The sequence below is a fragment of the Haliotis rufescens genome, unplaced genomic scaffold, assembly GCF_023055435.1.
Source record: "Haliotis rufescens isolate VD_foot unplaced genomic scaffold, xgHalRufe1.0.p SCAF_17, whole genome shotgun sequence".
Taxonomy (NCBI): Eukaryota; Metazoa; Mollusca; class Gastropoda; order Lepetellida; family Haliotidae; genus Haliotis; species Haliotis rufescens.
The window spans coordinates 3,826,651-3,846,691 of record NW_025963857.1 but is presented as its reverse complement, the minus strand read 5'-3'; the positions used below and the strand labels follow the sequence as shown (position 1 = coordinate 3,846,691).

The following is a 20,041-nucleotide window of genomic DNA, read 5'->3' as shown; positions in this document are numbered from 1 at the left end:
CCAAATATAATATTTGTTACATTTGACCACTTTCTAAATGGCATTGTGTATTCATGCTTATGAAATCTATTGATACTGTTTATGGTGTTCAGGAGGTGATGAATTTATAACTACTTATTCATATGGACATATAATCAAGTCAATGTTGATACTCCACCAGGAGGAGGCAGGTAAACAAGGCAATACTCTTACCTTCTTACTCATAAAATGGCCGTGTGTTTGTGTGTGTTTGTGTGTGTGTGAGTGTGTGTGTGTGTGTGTGTGTGTGTGTGTGTGTGTGTGTGCGTGCGTGCGCGCGCAATTTAACATGGACACTCCACACAGAGTAACATTATCCTGACTCCGAACCAACCAGTCCTTGTTTTATATCCTGACTAACATGAGGGAATGTCCTTACTCTACAAGGAGCGGCGGTATTCCCGTGGCGTTTGGAGGGAAGATGTTCGGCGTCTCCATCGACCCCTTGGCCTTCCACGTGGCCAACATCAACATGTTGATGCCAAAACTCAGCAACGTCACAGCGTGGTTCCAGATCAGCCTGAATTGTTGAAATCGAGAGGCGTTATGCTGGTACAAAACTCAAGGAAAGGCGTTATTCTGGCACAAAACCCAGGAGAAATAGAGAGGCGTTATGCTTGTATTGAGGGATTCCAGATCAGTCTGAATTGGGGGAAATAGAGAGGCGTTATGCTGGTACAAAACTCAAGGGAAAGTGTTATACTGGTACAAAACCCAGGGGAAATAGAGAGACGTTATGCTGGTAATGAGGGGTATTTCTTTTGTCCATTGCTATTACCAATCAGCGCTAAGGAACCCCGCCTTCAATTTGTCCCTTGCATATTACCAATCAGGGCTAATTTAAGTCCTGGTTTCAATTTGTCTATTGTCAATCAACAATCAGCGCTAATTTACTGCTTCCCTTGTTAAGTTTCCACCTTTTGTTATCTTACAACTATTGTTTTCTTTTTACATGTACGTATATACGCTCTCCTGGCATTAATTCACCTCATGAAGGAGAAAGCATATACTCCAAAACGTTTTGTTCCTCATAATATTTAACATCCATTAACCCGCTCTCTTAGTTTCACGATAGAATGAAAAAAAAACCACACGAGTATTCAGTTAAACTTGCATGTAACTGAATAAATTTCGCTTCCATACCATATACTAGTATATGAATAGTTACGTAAAAGCTGCATGTTGGACAGCACTTGAGACAATACTCCATCGATGCTTTCTTTTCAAACTCTTAACGGATATATTTCGGAGAAAAAACCTACTGTGTTTTGAAATTTGATGTAATCCCACTGTAGAGTAGATAACTCTTATTTTACTCGTTTCTAAAATTTGCATGTTGGACAACACTTGAGACATCAATGCTTTCTTTAAAACTCTTAATATATATATATATATATATATATATATATATATATATATATATATATATATATGTGTGTGTGCTTTAACGTACCATCCCTTGGTGATGCAGAGAGCGAGGAAGTTGCTCAAGATCCGCTGCTGGTATGCAATGTCCTTCATGATGTCTTTACTCCACGCCATCAGGTCCCTAATCTTGTTGCTAGGTGACGATCTGTCCACACTCCATTTGAGTTTCTCCTTAATTTCTTCTCTTAGTACCCTCTGTCGGAGAAATGAAATGAAATTTGGATTAAACTAAATCTAAATTAGATTATTTGATTAATAAAGCAAAGATGAGACGATTCAACATGGATACCCTACCAAGCCGACCTGACCTTGTTTTAGCCCCTTAATTCCGATCGCCAGGCAGGGTAACAACAAGTATCATCTTTTAATGTTGGTATGACGCGGCCAGGGATCAAACCATTGACCTTCCGCGCAAACGCTCTATCCACTAGACCATGGAGGCGGTAATTAAAGATAGTGGTAAAAAGTGAATGAGTGAGTGTAGTTTTACGCCGCTTTTAGCAATATTCCAGCAATATCACGGCGGGGACACCAGAAATGGGCTTCACACATTGTACCCATGTCGGGAATCGAACCCGGGTCTTCGGCGTAACGAGTAAAGATAGTGCCGCAGACACATATAATGGGTTATCCTTACCCTTGTAGTGTTGTGTGGTGTAAGATTAAACATATTATGCATAATAAAAAAGCATTTAGAGAAAGAGGGGAGATAAATACGATTGGACGGTGAGTTAAAGCGGTTGCTTATCCCGCAGCAGAACAGGGTTCGATTTCCCATTAGGTACCTACTTACGTAACCGATAAACAATACTGTTTTGGGCACGATATTGACCTGGTGATATATGTAAAAACAAACATTCTGTTATATCATGAATTGCATGATTTAGTGTTGTCTTCTGTGTGACATGGTTTCGTCCCTCACCTTGTTCTTGACCCGGAAGTTCACCTTCTGTAGCTCATCGTCCTTCACGACCTCTATTGACATGCAGTTCTTCCTGTAGAAGGTGAAGGCTTTTTGTTGCAGGGGCGACATGCGCACTGGAACAGTAACACACTTCCTTCTCATATGTCGCCATCTTGGAAACATGTGTCATATGTATGTATTGATATTCGAATGACATTCAGACAACTGTTTATACATTGTATATCTAGATTTATTCATGCCTACCAAGTGCTTCAACGACGTATATGCTGATGAAATAAAACGATTCCTAGACCAGCAGAAGCATTTGTTTGACATAACACATACCTATTGGTGCCCGATATCATGTGACGGCTGTCAACGCACCAGTCATTTCACTTCAACTGATTTTAAGAAACTATATCTAACGCATCTGTAAGCTGTCGTCTGCAACAAGCGTTCCGTTATTAACACACGAGTATATGTGGGACAATCGGTTATTACGGTATTGTAGAAGAATGTTTGATAGTGCTACATGTATGTGCGTCTTTGTTTTCCCTGTATCTGAAACGGATACCTCACATACACGATAACGGTCATGGTAGACAGGCGAGCATCTTATTTCCCTAGACAAATCACCAGTTAATTCTCTTGTCTCGGGAAGATGTAGACAGATGTAATATAGGACGAGATAAAAATAACGAATGGGAGAAAATAAGTTAATTCTTGACACGATCGGGTGACCTTGATTTCACGAATGAATGGATGACTTTATGTGTGAATGAATGCTGTTTTACGCCGCACCAAACAACATTCGGTACGGCGGCCTGCTTGTAGTCGGTTCTGGACCAGGACATTCAGAGTTTGATAATGTGAGCCAAGACCCCTGCAGTCAAAGAATAATGACTCAGTCAACGTAACGGATTTTATGACACGTGGGATGCAATGGACCTATTGTCCCATTTGCGACCAACTCGTGTTATTCCGGGACAAGCCGAACAGCGATTCGTGCCCGATTCGTGGCCATTTTTGCGACTGGGTTCTGTCTTAGCACAAACGGGCTTAGCTAAAAGAATTGTCAACTTGTTGCGTAATAATTCACGTATATTTCCCCCATATATAAGTATTCCAGATGATATTTAAACACATCGAGACTTTCGGTATTATACAGTATGATTGGACACACATAACCGTATCTTGGATATATTTTCAAATGCAAGACATGCAAAATCAAACATTATTCCTGAGAGATTCTTTGACCGAAGTACTTTAAGTCATACGCGCATTCTGGTTGGTTTGTCGCATTTTCGCACATAGCATTCATGGAGCGGGGGACGAGTCTTCTTGCAGGTTACGGAAAGGGGCGAATGGTGACGAGTGCTCACGAGTGGTGGGCATACCCCCATCAATAGAACTCTACGTGTTCGGTGGGACGCGCCTGGTGTCTTCACTTCTTTGATAAGTATGAGAGGGCATTGCATTATTTCGCTTTCAGTTCAGTATGTCACATTTATATTCCATATGGATAAAAGAGCTCGTATTATATTGACATCTACGTTCCCTGGTGAATAAGTGTTCTCTTGTAACATACGCATGTCAAGGATCTTGGGGTCAAGGTCGACCATACGGGCAAGGATGAGGTAGAGGCTGAACCCGACGTCCATGTAGTCATCTGCATACTCCATCTTCTTCTTGTTCTGTGAAATAACAATGTCAGCAGTGAGTACATATTCCCCACCGTTGTGAACAATCTAATCATATACGCCCCCCTCCACTGGAGTGAGTGAGTGAGTTTGGTTAAACGCCGCTTGAATGTATTTCGATTATATTAGGACTGTCAGCTTGGCGTGGGATAAAAGCCTGAAGTGATGCAGGTCTTAGACATGTAAGGTGACACCCACGAGCATGGGAATGGTGCTGACTAACCATGGATCATAATCGGTGCAAAGCGGGGATTCGAACTCACGACCAGCGGATCCTGACACGCCTAGAAGGTGCGTTAGTCCACTGGGCCAGCAGTGTCCTGTACGGACACGTATCCAACAGCCACAGCAGGGAATGTCAACTGACTAGAGTACACCTACCTTCTCCCCCGGACACTACATCACTAGACACATCACAGACATCACAGCCATACGGCACGGCAATACACACATATTGAAATACAAGCGCAAAGTGACTAATATTAACCAGCAATAAATCAACATGTTTTCCAAAAATATTTATCAACATATTCATAAAAAAATACAGCATTAGAATGTTTCACAATTTATCACAGAGATATAAAAAAAACACCCGTTATGAAAATGAAATGTTTTTGCTCTCAAGATTTACTCACTATCAAACAATAGAGCTAAGGACAGTGCGGGTTTAGAACCGCCAAATGTACAGTGGCATGTATACAACCGAAAGGGTTAAATCAGATGACCTTATACCACGACTTCATTCTCATTCTTATATAATATATAATTTGTTTGTTGTTTAACGCCGCACTCAACAATACTCCAGCTATATGACGGCGGTCTGTAAATAATCGAGTCTGGACCAGACAATCCAGTGATTGATGTCATGAGCCTCGATCCAGGCAATTCGGATTCAGCAATTCAGCGAGCCTGACAACCCGATCTTGTTAGTCGCCTCTTACGACAAGCATGGGTTGCTAAAGACCTACTTTCTTCCTGGGTCTTCACGGGGCATGCATAATAAGTAGTTCGCTATAGGTTAGGAGTTTTTCTACAAGACAACGACAGTCACCATGGGCACAAAGTGGAGAAGAATGGAAGGCTACATACTCAGTGTTAAAGTGAGCCTTGTACATCATTCAGAACAGCAACAAATCCTCAGAACACATAGACTTGCCCATGTCTGTTTGGTCTAGTATATACTACACAAAAGAAGTTCAAGAACACCCGATTTTTTCATATGATTAATTTGACAAGGCTTGTGTGTATTGCAACACACAGTCTTCCAACTGTGGGTATTCTTAAGCTTGTTTGGAATAGTATATAACATCATTATTTCTTAACACTTCGTCCCTTCGCCCTTAATTCCCCTAACTTGCCGACACGCAGAGCTCCCAAGGGGCCCAGTTCGGAGGCAACAACGCACATTTTATTACGCTTCATTTCGTTTTGTCAGCATAACCTGCAAATCGAGTATAAGGGTTATCTCCCTTCAACAAAATATTGTTGTTAAGAAATATTGTTTACCAAACAGACTTGGTCAAGTCTAGAGAACACGCAATCAAATGCATGATGGTTTTGTCATATACACGTTTAACACAGTTGAACGTACTTGTACATGTTAGTGTTGTTGTAAGGCGATTATATGGTACAGGTGACTGGGTACAGGAAATATTATATGTGTGAGTTAATGGTTTTAGATGTGGATTTGAAAGCACGATAAAGCGTGATCACAGATGGTTAGTAAAGCGATGTAGATACACACACGTTCATTTGCAAATATCTATGGTCGCTTAATTAATTGGTTTAGGGATATTTTCCTAAAAAACCTACAACAAAAATGTGGCCTGAATAGTATTTGTTGCTGTCGTTATCTTTTAAAACAATGGTGTTTTCAGTGAAACAAAATTACAGAGTGACGTACGTCCCTTTCCAAATGGATTTATAAAGATTTTTGTTTCTCCAATATATTATAATTTCTGAATGTGAAAGAGGAAACTTTCATAAATTTAATGTATATTGTTTTTCTTGGTAGATCCGTAAACCAAGTAATTAAAGCAGCTTCATTTACAGAATATTACTGTTTACAGTATAGGAACCCGAAGCCATTTGAGCTGAATCAATAACTACACATAACCATTACTTCAATAATAATCATGAATGGATGATGTTATGAAGACTGCTTTATGAACTGGAACGATAAATAAATGCACGGTATAGGCTTTTGAAAAGCTTATTGAAGTTTATGTACGAAATATAAATGCAAATATATTTTAGTATTCCTCAGTGTAAGTGCCAGTGGCTGTATATCATCGTGCTTCATTAAGAATCAGACATAGTGATGACAATCTGGCCTCGTTCTATAAAGCGACCTTAACGCTAAGAGTGTCATAACTCTCATACTTAAACATAGACTTACGGTGGTCGTAGCGATGAGGTTCTACTTATCGAACGAGACCATAAGCGTGAGGTTACATCAACGTGAGACCGATCGTCGAAGTTGTATCTGAGGCTGAGGTTTTGGGACAGATATATGCGATTGGGTTGGACAGAGGGTGAGGTTGTTTGACATATTGAAAACAATGGCCCCGACAGAGGGTGAGGTTGTTTCACAGAGAGAACATATTTGGTTGGACAGAGGATGAGGTTGTTTGACATATTGGGATGACTGGCCCGGCCAGAGGGTGGGGTTGTTTGACATATTGAGAAGATTGGCCTCGACAGAGGGTGGGGTTGTTTGACATATTGAGAAGATCGAGTTTTAAAAGATTGTCGAGGTCCATAGTCAGAGACTGGCATAGCGATTGCTATATTGACAGTACAGGAAGTACACGAATGTGCGTTAGTGACGGTAGGGTGACAATTAGTGGGTTTACTTACTGCCATATACCACGTTGAACATTGTAATTTGTCCAAACATATCAACATTTGGTGTAAAAAGTGAGTGACTAATCTCCACATTGGAGGCATGACCTATCACAGTGAGTGAGTGAGTGTATCACGTCACAGTATACCAACACTACTACAATGGACAGCATCATTGTATTCAAGCTTGTACTCATGTAAGGAATAGACGTTATGAATTCTGCGTGACGAGCGACCACTATCCTCTGTCATCGCCTGTCGGCCTCTTACGAAGGAAATGAGTGAGTGAGTGAGTGGGGTTTTACGCCGCTTTTAGATATACTCCAGCAATATCACGGCGGGGGACACCAGAAATGGGCTTAACACATTGTACCCATGTCGGGAATCGAACCCGGATCTTCGGCGTGATGAGCGAACACCTTAACCACTAGGCTACCCGACCGCCCCTTACGAAGGAAAGGTGCAGTGATAACACATAATGTATGCTCTCCAGTTCTTATTGAGGGTGGGTGAGTGTTAATGACGATTGAAACAGTATTTCAGTTATAACATGGTGTGTCAGCTTAATGTGAGTGGAAAACCCAACATTGCAACGTCAACCACTTTGGTGAGATCATGTGAAACGGATTTAATGTCACGTTCAAGATTATTACACTTACCGTATTTGACGTAATAAGCGCCCAGGGCGCTCTCAAAATTAGAAATAGGGGGCTCCTATTAGAATATTATATTGGTGGAAAAACAGAGTTGAAAGATAACTTTCGTGGTTTATGCTGACAGACTAAAATGTTTATATGCGACAGATATATTTTTCCAGAATTTAATTGCCCATAATTAAGAATGCATATAACACACGAGTGCGTATTATACGCGAATAAATAAGTCTTGTTTACACTGATCACGGAAGGGGTGCTAAATGGGATTGTTCACAAGCCAATATATTAGCAAATATCGCAGTGGGCGCTTATTAGAGCGGGGCGCTTATTACGTCGAATACGGTATATAGCGACGAGCATGCACCGACCTTCCAATCACCAGAGAGCCACTCTGTACACTACACTAAGCAGTTTACCACTTTGGTGATACCATATGAGCCCGAGACAACCTCACAGGATTGTGAGTCCAGTTATAAGGTAGGTGATTGCCCATTACTTGGTGGATTTAGTATCTAATCTATACACCACAACTACACACGTCATCTCAACTAGTCGGTTGTACAGTCCCTAGAATACAACATGACACGGAACACAGAACACAGCCCGAGACAGCTACCCATATATAGAGACATTTAGAATCTACCACAAAACACACCCCGAGACAGCTACCCATATATCAGACATGGTGGAATCTACTGCAGAACACGAGAAACGGACGGTCTAAAGATTAGAACAAATGTATTTCTCGGAGATTTCTGTTAATATGTTTGTTGACATATTACTTACAGCTGCATCCTGCAAACACAAAACGAGAGACATTACACGTCTAGATAACTTCTGAACAATGAGACCACGACAGACACACACAGTAACACATGTAGAGTCGGAAGTTGTACAAATTAAGTTTCTACATATATGTCAGTAGGCGTCTTTAACCCCTGAGATTAATGGTTGCAAATGACATAATAAGATACGCCACTGCATATGAACATAATAGTCACAAACTCCATCGTTATTACAGTTCTACATCCAAACATAGAAAAAACAATGAAGTTGTTTTCCATAAAGTTGTACGTTTTCTTATTTTCTATAATAGTCACAAATTAAACTAAGCACGTCTCCATGATGCGCAGGCTAATATTGCGCTACTAACGATGAGCCATTTTACTGGTAAACACAATGCTTCGTTATCTATAACAGTTTGTTAGGAGTTATGAAGAGACTTAATTGATGAATTCCTCTATCTAATGAGAGCTCGAGGAAGCATGAGTTGTTTAAAAGAAAACTGAGACGGTTAGACTGTGGGTATATAGAACCCCCTTACGGGAGTCAGTCCATGCTAGGGTTATGATGGGTCTATTCAGATGCTTTTGGTCTAGTAAATGGGATGAATCAGTTAGTTCGAGTCACGGTAATGTAGTTAAAGAAGATGAAGTGCAGGGAAAGATGTGTACTTACTTTGTCCTTTAAAAGAACAGTAGAACAGACAGTATCATAATAGTATCAATACTGGAACACAGTATAAACACTAGACACATTTAAAAAACGGATTTCCAGTGTTGTGTTTTATAGATCTAGCTTGAACAGAACATTGATGATATGAAACAATATAACAACACGTACTGGTCTCCTTATACTGGGAGACACTATGCATCTAGTTACAAAGAAATAATAGCATGCAATAATATTCTCGTCAAGCATCAGGCCATGCATTGTTATCATTTATTCTTTTTGAGCTTTTACACAAGCATGCTGCTTTGAAATTAACATTTTTGATAAATAAATCAACAGCTTTCGAATAATCTAATATAAGCACATGCTTTCAATGAAAAAAACGCAATACATACCATGACCCCTGATAGGAAGCTGCCTCCAGCAATGGCGAAAGATTTTGCCGTTGCTAGGTAACTCTGGGACCCCGTCTGCGGCGCGCCCATTATCGGCATGTTTTTCAGTTCCTCAATGGCTTTTTTGTCAGTCACGTGATTCTCGTAGCACTCCGTCATTAAGGCTAAAACTGCTTTCTTGTCCAAAGTATCTTTTACTTCCTACAAAGAAAAATGTGTTTTTATGTAATGAACATAGCATCGTCCCGAGGCAAGGTAGTTAACTGACTTTAAAAGTCCAGTTTCCAGTTTCCTTGCCGAACAAGGCTGGAAGTCTGGAGTTATATTTTGGCTGGACAAACGAGTCTATGCATAGTCCAATCAAATCCGAGTAACAAACTAGACATCCGGTTCGTAAGCAACATGGATTTTAACGTGCAGATTTCAGGCGACCGCAGGATTTGCAAAGCAAGTGTACCGTCAATTTAGCGTCAACAGATATTTTCCAAATCTTTTCACGTTTTTAATCAAGGTGCTCATGTGATTTGATGCACTTCGTGAAGTAAGACCCTTTTTATTACAATATGGATCTTGATTATCCATCAGATCGTCTTGACTGGCCGCAGCCATTTTGTTTGAAGCAAATGCAAGTGATCTGAGAGGTGAAATCTGGTTGGTCAATAGGATGGACACTAATAGGAAATAACTCGTTATAGCCACAAGTGGAGCTACGACAATTCTAGCATAGTTCGGCAAGGGTGGAAACTGGACTTTTATGGTCAGTTCACGACCTTGCCTCGGGAAGATGTGAACATAGGAGGTATGTACATTACATGGGTATTAAAGGGGGACTACTCTATGCAGCCTGGTACCCATTTCCGGTCTGCATCTAGAGGTAGTTATTAGTGACTTGTGTCAAACAGGTATTGTCTGTGTGAATTGTTGGTAATCACCAGTTGCCACAATGAAATGTTTTAATTAAGTTGGTGTTTTAAGAAAAAAGTAAGATGACTTGGGATGTGTTAAATGCCGATTATATAGTGAATGCATGTCCACTGAGATAACACGCCCAAGTTTAACATGGACAACCTACTGAGACACAGTATATGGACTCCGAGCCAAACAGTCCTTGTTTCACCGGTAACAAATACCACCCATTAACGTCTTTTGGTATTACACGACCGGGAATCGAACCACCGACCTTCCGCTCTCCGGGCAGATTAAACTTTCTAGCCCCTACCCCCCTAACCCCCATCCCGCAACTAGGACGAGCCTAGCGTCAGTTTAAGGAAAGGAAATCCAGAGGCGAAGAAAGTACACTTCTAGAGTTTCAGTGCAGAAATCATAAATATTCAGAAGTTACGTCATCGACGAGTGAGTTGGTTATAAAGTTTATGAAACATAACGGTATGTCGAGAACGAATTTAATCCTTGACTGAGGTCGAAGTTGAACCATCGCCATTTCGTGACAACACGTTAAAGCCCTGACCTTGGAATCCGTCGTCCTTTATCGTTTCGGCTTGGATTGTAATTGTCCTTGACAACAAGGTGTACGCTTCAATCACTTACCTTTGCGACTTGTGAAGCACCTGGTCCATTTTCTTCAACCAGGGACATGACCAGGTTAGCAATACTACTCCGCAGTTCCAGGATCTGTAAGGAATAACACACACATTGCCATCATGAATGACACACACATTGCCAGCATTAATGAAACATACACACACATTGCCATCATTAATGACACATAAACACATTGCCAGCATTAATGACAAATACACACATTGCCAGACTTAATAACACACACACATTGCCAGCATTAATGACACATACACACATTGCCAGCATTAATGACACATACAATGTACACACATTGCCAGACTTAATGACACATTCACACATTGCCAGCATTAATGACACATACACACATTGCCAGACTTAATGACACACACACATTGCCAGGATTAATGACACATACGCACATTGCCAGCATTAATGACACACACACATTGCCAGCATTAATGACACATACACACATTGCCAGCATTAATGACACACACACATTGCCAGCATTAATGACACACACACATTGCCAGCATTAATGACACATACACACATTGCCAGCATTAATGACACACACACATTGCCAGACTTAATGATACATGCACACATTGATACATTGCCAGCATTCAGGACACATACACACATTGCCTGACTTAATATAACACACACACTTTGCCAGCATTAATGACACATACACACACATTGCGAAAATTAATAACACACAAACATTGCTAGCATTGATAACAGACACACACACACTTTGACACACCGCCGTCACATAGCTGGAACAGTGCGGCGTGAAACAACACACACACACACACACACACACACACACACACACACACACACACACACACACACACACACACACACACACACACACACACACACACATTGCCATCCTCCTCCCCCTCTGTATCTCCAAGGCTTAGCATTTCGGTAAACGTACACTAACTCTGGATCCATTCCCGTGCTTCTCGTGTTCTCAAATTACCCGCCCTAAAATTTTCCTGAACCAATTTGGGTTGTGGAGCATGGACAACGTTTTACGTAACAAACAAACAAAAACAAAACACTGATGGCAGTGATGTACATTGCTGCTTGTAAAATAGGTTTGAACTGATACCATTACGATCATACATTCAGTTTCGCTCTTTCTTATAAGTTGCATTCAAGTTCTTAAACAGTAACAAAATCAAACAGAAGAATAGTTCCAAGTTTTCATAGGTTGGGACTTTGGTCACAGACAAATACACTGCTGGGCAAAAGAAAGTATACACCCATGTTTGACGGTGGCAAAATGAAACAAACAAGAAATGGTTATTCGATACTGACGTATTTGATACGGTATCACAGGCGATGTTTCATGCATCACATCGATCAATGAGCATCTCACAACAGATCAGCCTCGTAATGTTATGATAACGTTTGTAATTTTTGAGTCAAATCCAATTGTCAAGTGTATACTTTCTTTTGCTCGGCAGTTTACATGATTTGGTTAGTTTTGTCAAATTACAGCGATTCATAAACACATGCTTATTATTAAGTCAGGTGGACTCGCTTTTAGCGGGGTTTCCTTATGAATATTGAAATGATTTTTCTCCATTTTGTTTCCGTGAGGACGAACAAATATGTTTATCATATGTAACAATTTTATTGATGTGATATTTAGTGGTGAAAGTGGACATTTGATTCCATTTTCCTTTTGACACTTCAATTAATCGGAAAAAACGTGAAAAAGAATAATTATTTCAGATTCCTCAACAATCGTCCAACCTTCTCAATGGAGCAGTTCTCGAAGTCGCCGGCTCTTAAGATGAAGTTGATATAGTCGATGATCTTGTTGTCGTAGATGACGATGCGGTTGTCCTGGTTACCCTAGAAGGAGAGCATTTAACATATACATGACAATTTTCTGTGGATAACAACTCCTTCATTCGATGTAACGACGTTTCAGGGTTACTTCTTGACCTTTCACCCCATGAAATGTTACACTTAGAAAAGAGTCATGTATTCATGTTCTTCCAACTTCTAAATGCCTATCAAAGACCTCATTGATTGTATATGCCGTTATATCCCGTTATTCCTGTTTGTTTGTTGTCTTAGTATCAACAACATTTAAGTTATGTAACGTGGGCCTGCAAATTATCAAATCTAGACCATTCAAACCAGTAATTGATATCATGAGCATCTACCCGCGCTGTCGGGATAGGATGACACGCAATCAACCAAGTCACCGAGGCTGACCATCCGATCCCATCTTACGACCACCATAGGCTGCTAGGGACATATTCCATTCTCGTTACGTTGGAGTGAGTGAGAAAGTTGGGTTTTACGCCGCTTTAAACAGTATTCCAGTTATATCGCGGCGTGTCAGCTTAATGTGGGAGGAAAGCCCCAAGTGATGCAGGTCTCAGACGTTTACCACTTCGGTGAAACCCACGAGCACGGGTATGGTGCTGACAAACCTAGAAACGTAATCTGGGCGAACCGGGATTCGAACCCAATCATAGGTTTCTGGCGTGCCCAAGGGACGCAACTCTGCACAGCGAATCGCGGCGCCTCAGACGACTGTGCCACCCGTGCCCCCCGTTACGTTGGAACCGTTTCCAGCTAAAGCATTTGTTTTCATATGATTTCGTATAAACGAAACAATAATACTTTATAATATTTATATAAGTCTTCTGCAGTAGTGGTCCGAACAGTAACGAGATCAATATCTGTTTATAACTTACGGCAGTGAACTCATTCATGGACTCAAACAGCTGAATAACGAGGTCAATGCTCTTATCGTTGATGTTGGAGTACACGACGTTGAGGAAGCGGGTCACCTCTGCGATGATGTCAAACGATTTGACGTTGTCAGGTTGTTCACGGAGATAGTCCTGTCAACAAAAAACCCCAACGATTTGTAGTTCTTAACGACCTACACGAAGAAAACGATAATCGTGAATGATATTACCGTATTTCCTCTATTAGGCGCCTGGGAGTCGATTAATTTCGCACAAGTCGTTGACCCTGGCCCGGCGTGTCTTCTGTTTAATGTTGGCACCGAATTGATAATTCTAGCCATTCAAATGGTACATTTGCAGGAAAAAGTCATTATTAAGCGAGGGAGTTATCATCATACGCCGTAAATTTAATGTGATAGGGATCATACATTTCATCAACTAATGGACCCTGCTTTTGTTTGTTGACGTTGCGTATAACCTGGGGTCCATTAAAGGCCGGTGTTTATTAGAGAACCGGCGTCTAATAGAGGAAATACAGCATTGTAATTTATATACAATAGAAGCAAGAGGTCACATTTCAAATTAACCTTTGAACTACCCTAAAATGGTTTGGCAATGTAGTTAAAATAAATATAATGAAAAAGATTTTTATTCAACATCGAAGTTATAAATCTGTGTTAAGTATTACGTGGTCTATGGACTTATGTGAGGATGAAACGTGAAAACAGTGCCATGTCTGCATGAATTAATCTATATGGTAGACATGGTGCATTATTAGCACCAGTGATTTCGACGAAGGTCGGAGTGTTGTCGGAATGATGTTGTCGTTATCGTACAGTGGACCCTGCTTTTGGTAGAGAGATTTCTTATGAATATGTAAAGGGTCTGACGCTAATATTTGCAAGTAATGAACGGGAGACTTAAAAATATTAGGATGAATATTTCATAAACACGTGTTTTGTACACCCTGAAGGGGAAAGAGGTACTGGAATCGGGATCAGTTGGCAGGTCCAGACAGTATACCTCTAGCTATTCAAACACCTATTGTGTGTCTTGTCAGGGGAACAATTGACTTGCCTTTGCATGTGTTTGTGACGGGTGACATCGATAGGACAGGATACGCTCACCTTTTCGCGAACATCTGGTGTCATCGCTATTTGATAGTGATTTACTAACACATGCTCATGATATGGTCCGAATCGTAAATCGACTCTGCTTTAAGCAGATATTTCTATTGGATATGGAAATGGTTTTGTCGCTTTATTTAACTAATCGCAACCTATGAAAAATGTCACCGTTTTTGTAGACAGGCGCCCAGTCAAGGAGCCATACCTGCAAGAGCTTGTTCTGCCCGTCACACATCCGGGCCATCACCTTGAGAACCAGTTCGATGTAGCCGTCGTTCCGGTACTCCATGGATGTGTCACCCTCCGCCGCGTCATCCTCCTTCACTTCCGGTTCCGGGTCCTTATGGGAACACAACAGACACAAATATTAGGAACGTAACTATTACTGATGGTATTCTAAACACTGAACACAAAGAGGCGACTATGTTTGTCGTAGGAGATGACTAACGGGGTCGTGTGGTCAGCTGACTTGGTTGATGCATGCTATTGTATCCCAATTGTGTAGATCGATGCTCATGCTGTCAATCACTGGATTGTCAGTCCCACATACGATAATTAACACACCGCCGCCATATACAGTAAACTACGGTTATAACGAACTTAAAGGCACCACTGATATAAGTTCGATATAACCGTAGTTCGTTATAAGCTTATATACAGTAAATGACGTGTGTGTGTGTGCGCGTGCACAATGGGGATTTACAATGGTTTCTGTAGGTTTAACCTGGTTGTTGTGAGACGCGGCTATGTCTACTCCTGTCTCTAACGTCATGAAAATCACAACAACAACTACTACTACTACTACTACTACTACTACTACTACTACTACTACTACTACTATCACTGAAACTACGCCATCCAATGTTTACCGTGACCAGTATTTCAATGACATGAACATGAACAGGTCTCTCTCTATCTCTCTCTCACAGACTCTCTCACTCACTCTCTTCTTCACTCTCACTATCTTCCTCTCTCTCCTTAATACTCTCTCATTCCCCCTCTCTTCCTCACTCACTCACACACTCTCTTCCTACCTCACCCTCTCTTCCCTTCCCCCTCTTTCTCTTCCCCACTGTCTCTCATTTTCTTCTTCCCTCACTCTCTCTTCCTCAGGGGCGGTCGGGTAGCCTAATGATTAAAGCGTTCGCTCGTCACGCCGAAGACCCGGGTTCGATTCCCGACATGGGTACAATGTGTGAAGCCCATTTCTGGTGTACCCCGCCGTGATATTGCTGGAATATTGCTAAAAGCGGCGTAAAACCATAGTCACTCACTCACTCACTTCCTCACTGTCTCTCTTCCTCACTCTCTCTCTTCCTCACACACTCTCTGTCACTTTCTCTTCCTCTGTCACTCTCTTCCTCTCTCTCTCATTCTCTTCCTCACTCCCTGTGCGTGTGTGTACGTGCGTGTGTGCGTGCGTACGTGTGTGCGTGTGCGTGTGCGTGCGTGTGTGCGTGCGTACATGTGTGCGTGTGTGTGTGTACGTGCGTGTGTGTACGTGCGTGTGTGTGTGTGGTTGGAGCTGGGTTGTAGGTTGTGGAACACGTGTACAGGACGGCACGCTCACCTCTACCTTGACAGTGAGTTCCATGTCGGTGTCCTGCACCGTGTCTATCAGGGCTTCATTCTCCTTCACCAGAGGGTTGGCGAAGTTCACCTCCTTCTTGATGCCGTTGGCCTGGGCTGCATCCTTCTTCGACTTCTTCGGCTCCTTCTTCTTCTCTTCCTTTGGTTTCTTAGGCTTCTTGGCCTTTTTTTGCTTCTTCGTCGAGGCTGATGCCTTCTTTTTCGTCTGTAAACATGATACTGACAGATGACTCAACTGCTTTTGATGAGTAGGTGAGAAAGTTTGGTTCAGCGCCAGAATGAACACGCGACGCAAGTCGTGGCGTGTTAAGTAATGGCGTAATTATGAGAATATGTTGATTCCGGAAGTGGAATCAACGAGCTCAAAGGTGATTTCTCTGACTTCTACAACACACCTCTACTCCTACTCCACAGCGTTTGGACTACTGCGTCACCCACGACCGAATTTTATGTCAGAAACAGTGAGATGCCAATGCCATTACTGTGACCACTGTAAAGCCACTGAGAGGATGGTGTGATACGTGAGTATACGTGTAAGGATAGGAACTTCAACTGAATAACAGACCTCTGACTGAGAAATTGAGAAAAAATGTAACGTTTGGCTGACAGCCAAGGATGCCGTTGTGTATTTCCTGTGACTAAAGGGGGCTGCGCTAATTGAGAATTCTTAAAAGTAACTGACAGTGTACAAACCTACACATGTTCCGTGAATGATTAATATGCTGTTATAATGAAACATGACAAGTGGTTAAAGCGTCAGTAGAAGACCCGAGTACAGGCCTCTCAATGGGGTACGGGTAGAATGAGGATCTGGGGCGATTGGGAACAGGGGAATGAGGATCTGGGATAATGGTGAACAGGGGGATGAGGATCTGGGTCGATGGGGAACAGGGGGAATGGGGATCTGGGGCAATAGTGAACAGGGGGATGAGGATCTGGGGCAATGGGGAACAGGAGGAATGGGGATCTGGGGCAATGGGGAACAGGGGGAATAAGGATCAGGGGCAATGGGGAACAGGAGGAATGATGATCTGAGGCAATGGAGTACAGGAGGAATGAACATCTGGGGCAAATTGGAACAGGAGGAATGATGATCTGGGGCAATGGAGAACAGGAGGAATGAGGATCTGGGGCAATGGGGAACAGGAGGAATGAGGATCTGAGGCAATGGGGAACAGGAGGAATGATGATCTGGGGCAATGGGGAACAGGAGGAATGATGATCTGAGGCAATGGGGAACGGGGGGAATGGTGATCTGGGGCAATGGAGAACAGGAGGAATGAGCATCTGGGGCAATGGGGAACAGGAGGAATGATGATCTGAGGCAATGAAGAACAGGAGGAATGATGATCTGAGGCAATGGGGAACAGGAGGAATGAGCATCTGGGGCAATGGAGAACAGGAGGAATAATGATCTGGGGCAATGGGGAACAGGAGGAATGAGGATCTGGGGCAATGGGGAACAGGAGGAATGATGATCTGGGGCAATGGAGAACAGGAGGAATGATGATCTTTGGCAATGGGGAACAGGAGGAATGATGATCTGGGGCAATGGGGAACAGGAGGAATGATGATCTGAGGCAATTGGGAACAGGAGGAATGATGATCTGAGGCAATGGGGAACAGGAGGAATGATGATCTGGGGCAATGGAGAACAGGAGGAATGATGATCTGGGGCAATGGGGAACAGGAGGAATGATGATCTGAGGCAATGGGAAACAGGAGGAATGATGATCTGGGGCAATGGGGAACAGGGGGGATGATGATCTGGGGCAATGGAGAACAGGAGGAATGATGATCTGGGGCAATGGGGAACAGGAGGAATGATGATCTGAGGCAATTGGGAACAGGAGGAATGATGATCTGGGGCAATGGAGAACAGGAGGAATGATGATCTGGGGCAATGGGGAACAGGGGGGGGGGGTGAGGATCTGGGGCAATGGAGAACAGGAGGAATGAGGATCTGGGGCAATGGGGAACAGGGGCAAGGAGGATCTGAGGCAATGGGATCAGGAGGAATGAGGATCTGGGGCAATGGGGAACAGGAGGAATGAGGATCTTGGGCAATGGGGAAGAGGGGGAATGAGGATCTGAGGCAATGGGGAACAGGAGGAATGATGATCTGGGGCAATGGGGAACAGGAGGAATGATGATCTGGGGCAATGGGGAACAGGAGGAATGAGGATCTGGGGCAATGGGGAACAGGGGCAAGGAGGATCTGAGGCAATGGGGAACAGGAAGAATGAGGATCTGGGGCAATGGGGAACAGGAGGAATGATGATCTGGGGCAATGGGGAACAGGGGGAATGAGGAGCTAAGGCAATGGGGAACAGGGGGAATGAGGATCTGGGGCAATGGGGAAGACGGGGAAGGAGGACCTGAGGCAATGGGGAAGAGGGGGAATGAGGATCTAGGGCAATGGGGAACAGGAGGAATAAGGATCTGGGGCAATGGGGAACAGGAGGAATGAGGATCTGGGGCAATGGGGAACAGGGGCAAGGAGGATCTGAGGCAATGGGGAAGAGGGGGAATGAGGATCTGAGGCAATGGGTAACAGGAGGAATGAGGATCTGGGGCAATGGGGAACAGGAGGAATGAAGATCACGGGCGATGGAGGACAGGAGGAAGGAGGATCTGAGGCAATGGGGAAGAGGGGGAATGAAGATCTGAGGCAATGGGGAACAGGAGGATTGAGGATCTGGGGCAATGGGGAAGACGGGGAAGGAGGATCTGAGGCAATGGGGAAGAGGGGGAATGAGGATCTAGGGCAATGGGGAACAGGAGGAATGAAGATCTGGGGCGATGGAGAACAGGAGGAAGGAGGATCTGAGGCAATGGGGAAGAGGGGGAATGAAGATCTGAGGCAATGGGGAACAGGAGGATTGAGGATCTGGGGCAATGGGGAAGACGGGGAATGAGGATCTGAGGCAATGGGGAAGAGGGGGAATGAGGATATAGGGCAATGGGGAACAGGAGGAATGAAGATCTGGGGCGATGGAGAACAGGAGGAAGGAGGATCTGGGGCAATGGGGAACAGGAGGAATGATGATCTTGGGCGATGGGGAATCCAACAAGGACATGTCTTACCCATCCACTGAGCCTCTGCTGGCGAAGGGCGTCCTCATAACTTTGTATTTGCTGCAACAGATCAAAGAAACAACTTGTTTAGTTGAACTCGACAAGTTCAAACGGATGAAATCTATCATGCAAAGGATGCAGAATTGCAAAAATAAATAAACAACCAATGATGAACATATCATTTCCGTTACAGCTTCTCTTAAATCTCCTTAATGTTGCATTTTCTAATACACTAGAGTACACATTTCTGACAATACTGAAAACAATGACTGATGTATCTTACTCCAGTGATGCATGCGGAAATTGAAATCATACATATCACATGTGAATTATTGATACCAAGCAGCAGCGACTCATGTCTTTCATCTGCATAAGGTCAAAGCTTCCCCCGAACACTGAACCATGCTTAGAATTAAATTTACTGCCATGGGAAATCCATTTATGTAATTGTGAAGTTTGATGAACACAAAGTCAAGAGGTAATAGTCACCTGGGGAATTGTGATTTATAGCAGTGTATTAGTCTGCACTGGCGCATTGTTGACGTATACTCGTGGCTCCTTTTTCAATTAAGCCA

The 20,041-nt window shown here is 42.9% G+C and overlaps 1 protein-coding gene across 6 annotated transcripts in view; it reads right to left on the bottom strand.

Annotated features, from left to right (window-relative positions):
* Positions 1-20,041, bottom strand: part of LOC124145828 (inositol 1,4,5-trisphosphate receptor type 3-like) — a 180,350-nt gene that overhangs the window by 10,248 nt on the left and 150,061 nt on the right. For 2 of the 6 annotated variants that reach the window (XM_046515808.2, XM_046516129.2), the window contains 13 exons: positions 19,476-19,526; positions 16,369-16,593; positions 15,004-15,138; positions 13,675-13,824; positions 12,716-12,817; positions 10,946-11,029; positions 9,398-9,598; positions 9,009-9,014; positions 8,337-8,345; positions 3,939-4,044; positions 2,369-2,484; positions 1,472-1,641; positions 398-538 (listed from right to left, as the gene is read on the bottom strand). In XM_046515808.2, coding sequence (XP_046371764.1) covers positions 398-538; positions 1,472-1,641; positions 2,369-2,484; positions 3,939-4,044; positions 8,337-8,345; positions 9,009-9,014; positions 9,398-9,598; positions 10,946-11,029; positions 12,716-12,817; positions 13,675-13,824; positions 15,004-15,138; positions 16,369-16,593; positions 19,476-19,526 — 1,496 coding nt within the window. The remainder of the gene's footprint in view (positions 1-397; positions 539-1,471; positions 1,642-2,368; positions 2,485-3,938; positions 4,045-8,336; positions 8,346-9,008; positions 9,015-9,397; positions 9,599-10,945; positions 11,030-12,715; positions 12,818-13,674; positions 13,825-15,003; positions 15,139-16,368; positions 16,594-19,475; positions 19,527-20,041) is intronic. The other 4 variants (XM_046516046.2, XM_046516303.2, XM_046515885.2 and 1 more) reach the window with 3 other exon arrangements.